The sequence below is a fragment of the Lipotes vexillifer genome, unplaced genomic scaffold (genome assembly GCF_000442215.2).
Source record: "Lipotes vexillifer unplaced genomic scaffold, Lipotes_vexillifer_v1.1 scaffold802, whole genome shotgun sequence".
Classification (NCBI taxonomy): Eukaryota; Metazoa; Chordata; class Mammalia; order Artiodactyla; family Lipotidae; genus Lipotes; species Lipotes vexillifer.
The window spans coordinates 9,754-16,381 of NW_006790237.1; the positions used below are offsets into that span (position 1 = coordinate 9,754).

General features: G+C 52.2%; 1 protein-coding gene across 1 annotated transcript; it reads left to right on the top strand.

The window, feature by feature from the left end:
- The first annotated feature begins 570 nt into the window (after window positions 1-570).
- SELENOW (selenoprotein W) lies at window positions 571-2,692 on the top strand. Its single transcript, XM_007463291.1, is given in 5 exon segments — window positions 571-599; window positions 2,069-2,093; window positions 2,198-2,251; window positions 2,431-2,505; window positions 2,612-2,692. Coding segments are annotated over 5 exon segments (264 nt in total).
- Window positions 2,693-6,628: the final 3,936 nt, after the last annotated feature.

A 6,628-nucleotide genomic window follows, 5' to 3' on the forward strand; every position in this document is an offset into this window, starting at 1 on the left:
CTGATCAGGGCGCCCGGGTGCGGATGCCAGGCTTTAATAAGGCAGCGGGGGCCCTGGAGCGCTCACTGGAAACCCCAGCTTCAGGGGCTGCCCTGAGTACCCCAAATCCTTTCGGACTCGGCCTCGCCCGCGGCCCCGGCCCCGCCCCCCCCCAGGTCCTCGCTGCAAAACCACCGCCTTCACTTGTACTTCCGTTTCCTCCTAGTAGCAGTTGGCCCTGAACCCCCGCCCCGAGAGGCCATACCATTCCAGGCCGGAGGGGGAGATCCGGGAGGGGGCGCGCAAAGGCTTCTCCAGGGACTCCCTCTGCCGGTATGCTCCCTGGCCTCACAGGGCGAGAGGAGGGAGATTTACGTCGGGGACCTCAGGGTGGTGGTGGGCCGTAGGGCCCCCTTCGTCCCTGCTGTGGGGCCTTTCTCCCCTCATCCCCCCCCGGCGTTGGTCCGCTCTGTGGAACGCCCAGTACCAGGCCTCTCTGCGCATGCTCCGCCTCGGGCCTCCCACCTCGCCTTTTCTCGCCGGAGTGCGGATCGGGTGATCGGACTGCGGCGGATGCTCCGGTCCGGAATCATGGCTGTTCCCGTTCGAGTCGTTTATTGGTGAGCACGAGGGCCGGAGGTACCCTCTTCGAATCCCGCCCGGGCCCCGCCCTATCCTAGCGGAGCTGGGCGCTGGGGGCGTCGGGGGCAGGACCCATGGGGATCCTTCCACTGGGAAAAGGATTCCGTAGGGGTGGGAAACAGAGGGCGTTGATTTCTCTGCCCTCCCCCACCCCGTCCCCAGTTTGTAACATTCTAGACGTCTCGGGTCACAAAAGGTAGAACTGCGACACGTGTGTGTTGTTTTAACCCCCCCCGATTCCGGGACTCGGTGTGGGGAGCAGGTGGGGGTCAGTGTGTAATGGGAGAGGAGGTTCCGTCAGCGCCTCGGTTTCCCCTCCCCCAGTACCTGGAACAGTCGTGGGGTGGGGCCGGCCAGAGTCGAGAAGGTTCGAGAAGGTTCCGGCGTGCGTTTGGCAAGGACTTGAATGCATACAGTGGATGCCTTTCGCTACTAACCCTAGTCGTTTTCTGACCTCGCTTTTCCCGTCTGTAGAGGGAGTGATCTTAACGTAACCGCGGAGGGAATACTGTGTGTCGGGTGTTAAACATTTGATCTGATTGTTCCGTTCAGAGTGAAAAAGTGCCAGGTCGGCAGGGAATGTTCTGTCCTGTAGACTGCTTGACCGCCCTGGCACGTAGGATTGTGCTGGCATGCACAGGCATGCTGGCCTGTAGGCGCTGAATAAATACATGTTAAGTGAATTTCCTCTCCCGGAAACCCCTTGAGTGGGGGTGGGGGAGGGTGTGTGTCTAGCTCCATTTTACAGGTGAGGAAACTGAGGCTGGGAGTGGGGCAGTGGCAGGTCGGTAGCTCGAGGTTCAGGCTGCAGATCACAGATTACCCGAATCTGGGTCCACTGGTTGTCATGTCTGTGAGATGTCCAGAGAGGGTTATGAAAGGCTCAGATCTGTCACAGCATTAGCGGTGTCCCTGGCCGCTCGGTCACGCAGGGGGTGAAGTGAAATTTTGAGGCCCGGGGGGGCGGGCCTGTGCAGCAGACTCCAGTTCCAAAATTGCCTCCCGTGGGGGGTTGGGGAGGCGTTTAGATTTCATCCTCGGGCCTGGCAGGGCCTTGGGGATCCAGGAATAATGGTTTCCCTTGGACGGGCGGGGGTGGAGCTGTTATTTCAGCAGTTGTCCTAACCCAGTTCTCTCCATTGCCTCCGCCTCTGCTCTGCCTCATGCTGTGGCCTCTCCTTGTCACCCCTTGTTTGAATTTCCTCGCGTGGGTGGCTCCTTCCTGTGCCCCTGCCTCCCCATCTGTGTGCTGCCCCCCGACACTCGGGCGTGTCTCTCCTCTCTCTTGAGGGTGTCTGTGCCTCGCTTGGTTTTGTCATCTGTGTTCCTCTTCATCTCTTCCTGCCCCCACCCCCATTTCCCTCAATCTCTGCTCCTGCCTCTCCCTGGATCCCCACCGTCTCCCTCTCTCTCCCGGGACCCACTCTCTTGGACACTCTCCCACCAGTGGCGCCTGAGGCTACAAGTCCAAGGTAAGCAGAGTGGTCCCAAGAGGCACCCCTGGAAGATGGGGGAGGGGGGCTAGCTGGCGTGGCTCCTGTGGACCCGTGTCGTGACCTCCCACCGCCTTTTGCAGTATCTTCAGCTTAAGAAGAAGTTAGAAGATGAGTTTCCGGGACGCCTGGACATCGTGGGTCCTGGGGATGGGGAAGGAGTCAAACATGGGTCACGTCCGTTCCTCAGCCCTGGATGGCAGCGGGGGTGGTGTGGGTCAGCCCCACCCTTCGCCCCTGTTCTCCATTCCTTGGGCAACGGCGGGTGTCCCCAAGAGGGCATCTCAGCCCTGCCAACACCTCTCCCTCCCCCCAGTGCGGCGAGGGGACGCCCCAGGTCACCGGTTTCTTTGAAGTGTTGGTAGCGGGGAAGTTGGTTCACTCCAAGAAGGTATGTCTGTCTCTCCATTCTGCCCCATTTTGGGCTAGTGGGGTGTTGGGACTGGGGTTGGCGTCTTGGTCCCAGCTCATCCCTCGCCTCTTTTTCCCTTCTCCAGGGAGGTGATGGCTATGTGGACACGGAGAGCAAGTTTCTGCAGCTGGTGGCCGCCGTCAAAGCCGCTTTGGCTCAGGCCTAATGGGCCCTGAGGGCAGAGGTGAGGGGGACCCAGTGCCTAGACAACAGAATTGATGACTCCTTGTTCCTAATGTGCTCCAGACCCAAGTACTGGTGTCCAGCCCAATACCAGAACAAGTAGCAGTTTCCATGTTGTTCTCTGGACCATAGAACTGCTTTTCAGCGCCCTCTGAGCCTGCTTTTCAATTTTCAAGCCTGTACGTTCTAGATGAGCCCCAAACCCAACCTGTCCTGGAACTGGGCCCTGGTTACTAACCTAGTCCATAACCAAGCTCTGGCTCCCGGCTTTTGAGAGCCTAGAAGCACTTTCTGCTCCCCTCTAAGCTTGAGTGCCAGTTCCCACCTCACGGTGTGCTAGCACTGAGTGTCCTGTGCCAGGATACTGTGGACCCAGGTACCTGCCCCCAGCATGCTTTGCACCAGGAACCTGGTTCTCAAACGCTTTGAACTCAAGTTCCATTTCTTAACGTCCTCACTAGAGCAGAGCGAGGTTGCTTTCAGTGGGAATTTGGCCCCGCAAATTTGAATTAAAGCAGTACAAAAATATGAATGTCTTGCCTCCTGTGCAGGTCTGAAAAGAAGTGGGTCTCCCCAAATTAAAAAAAGAAAATCAAGAATTTCATAATTCCAAAGCTGCATGAGCTGGCGATGTGTGGGCTGTTGCTGTAGTGGGGGTGGAGGTGGGGTGCCACCTTTGTGGGGTTTGAACTCCTAAAGGCAAACAGAGCGCATCCCTTGCATAAACACACCATTTTGTCACCTCCAAACTGTCAGTAACTCAAAGGCATTTGCTTAAATCAGCACAAGGTTTGCTTGGATTCCAGAGGAGTCCACCAATGGATGATTTCATCTGAAATAAGCAAAAATGGGATTTATGTAAGAAAAGAGAGGGGGAAGAATGATTCTTGTTCTCATGGTTTTTGAGTGCAGTTTCAGGAGTCTCAAGACGACCGTCAAGCTCAGCGATTCTCTTGAAGGACTCACAGAACTCAGCAGAGCTCTTTTACTCATGGTTGCAGTTTATTACAGCGAAAGCTTAGAGATTAAAGTCAGTGAAGTGACTCCCTTTAATCTGGCCTCTCTCCCTGTAGTCTGAAGCCCCCTCCCCCCCTTCTCTCTGCACAGTCCAGTGACCTTGGCCCAGCTCCTCTCGGCAGACGCTTCATGACAGGAAGGACTGAAATGTCTCGTGGACGCCTGGTCCTTCCCTGATGTTCTCACGGCTGCCGGTTGGGGTAGAGATGGACACCCCTGGTCTTTGCCTGCGTGTGTGGGAGTGTGCGTGTGTCCCAGGAGTCGTAACTTTGCACGCTGGTCCTGCTTCTTCCTTCCTTCCCCCCTCCCCCCAGTCCCTCATCTCTCTGCACCCCGCCATGTCTTCCTTCTACCCTATGGTGTTTGGGGCGGTCCTGCTCCAGGCTTCCTTTTCAAGGGGAAGCCGAGAGCGGATCCGGCTGGGTGAGTCTCATATTTTCAGCAGTGATTGCAACGGTTCACAGCTCAATAAATGTTGACAAGGTTAACAAAATGTGCCTGTGTCTGCGTGTGTCCATTTTACCCCGGAACCTCCTCCCCCTGGTCTCCAGTCCAGGAAATTAGTGATTTGATATGTACAGAGCTATAACTAACTTCAGGGTTGAACTTTCAGTGGTCCCCAAAGCCAAGGTTACGGTGGTCTCTGGATGCCACCTGGAGTTGCGTGTAACCATCACTGGTGTAAGTCCTCCAGCGTGAAGTGGGTCCCTGGTTGCTGTGTTCAGGAGAAAGCTGGCAGTGATTGGAAGAAAGGTGCTGGGTGGTGTCATAGCTTGTGTTTTGGGGCCCTGTATTTCATCCCCTTCTCGCGTGTATGCCTTACCCCCTTTACCGTCCTCACACTAGAGATGAGCTGTGCGTCCTCACCTCCTAACTTTGGGTTTGATCACATGACTTGCTTTGGCCAATGGAATGAGGCAGAAGTAACGGGGGGGGGGGTCAGGTCTGAGCCTGGGTCTCAAGTTGCCTTGTTCTGCCAGTGTTGAGAACACTGGGAAGTGCCTGGAGGTCTCACGGGCCCACTTCCTGGTATTTCATGTGACAAGACTAAGCGTTAGGGGTGACTGGCCACTTTTGTAAAAACCACAGTTAATTCATTTTTTAAGAACTCCATCTTGACATTATCACAGCTGATTACAGTTGGGATGGAGCCTGAAGATGTGTGTGAGTCACTGAGGTTTTAAAAACTACCTTTAGGATCCATTTTGTAAAGGGTACGTCCTGGCGGGTATTAATAAATAAAGGTATTTTGAAATTTCAAAATTTAAAACAGGTTCTTTCAGAAGTCCTTTCACTGAGGGCCATTATATCTTACATGCATCTGTGTATCCTGAAAAGTTGATTCAGATCATTAAGACATATGAACAAAATTTAGTCTGTATAAAATCCACTAGAATATTTATAAAAGGTGCCCCAAACGGGAGGATGCTATTTTTGTTTTGACGGCTCTCACCTTCATTGTGGGCTGACAAATTGGGAGCTCTAACAGATCTCCTACAAAAACTCTGGAAAATACTGTAGCAAATGAACCATGCCTGGTTATGCCTCAATTCACCCTCTCTGAGCCAGGCCGTTGGGTGGACTGGGTGAGGTGAGGAAATCCACTAGACACTACAAAGAAGCACCTGGATGCAAAAGTCCCATCTCGAAGCTTTCTAAGTTGGAGACTTCTAAGAAACCACAGCTGGAAGAGACCAGTCATTGGGCAAAAGATAAGAGGATAAGTGTCTGAAAATTAGAAAAAAATCACAGCCTCAGAAATACTTTTTTCTTTAAAAATAGCTTTACCGAGATATTACATACCATGCAATTTACCCATTTAAAGTATACAGTGTTCTTTAGTATATTCACAGATATTTGCAACCATCACCACAGTCAACTTCAGAACATTTCATTACCTCAGAGAGAAACCCCCGCATGCTTTAGCACCCCTCCAATCCCCAGCCCTGAGCAGCCACTAATCTACTTTCTGTTTCTATAGATTTCCCTGTTCTGGATTCATACAATATGTGGTCTTATGTGTCCTGCTTCTTTCATTCGGCATAATGTTTTCAAGGTTCATCCATGTCATGATGATGTAGCTGGCATCAGAACTTCATTCCTTTTTGTGGCTGAATAATATTCCACTGAATGGATAGACCACATTTTGTTTATCATTTCATCAGTTGATGGGCATTTAGGTTGTTTCTACTTTTTAGCTACTGTGAATAGTGCTTCTATGAACGTTCGTGTACAAGTTTTTGTTTGAACACCAGTTTTCAGTTCCTTTGGGCATACACCTAGGAGTGGAACAGCTGGGTCAACAGCAATGATTTTTTTTATAACCTTCCTGGCAGAAGGTCATATGAAGACCGTTAGATTCCCTCAGAATTGAGGGACTCTTAATGCTTTTGATGGTCATGAAGTCCACACTTACCTCAAATATAATACAATTCTAACCTGATGAACTCTCAAACCTTGAGCCGCTCGTTCTGCGAGGACAGACATTGTTTCTCCCCTAAGACAAATGCTGATGACCCATGAGACTGTGCCTGTACTCCATGGGTCCATTCCCAGTGACATCTGGGAAAACTCCCATGACAACCATCAATACTAGCGACAAGAAACAAAGACCCCACACGTCTTCATTTGTAATGATTCTGACAGTTTTCTTAGTAAAACAGTTCTTTGGAGGTTTAGATCTAAACCGGGTAGGTGGAGACAGACCACAGAGAGAGGCTAGTGAGCAACTAAGCCTCGATGGAGCTTGATCTTAACCCCACTGGAGTCTGTATGGTGTTATCTTCAGCTCTCCATTTGGTTTAGCCAAGTCACATTATGCCACCACTTGATAATTTAAAAGACAGGGCTTCCCTGGTGGCGCAGTGGTTGGGAGTCCGCCTGCCGATGCAGGGGACACGGG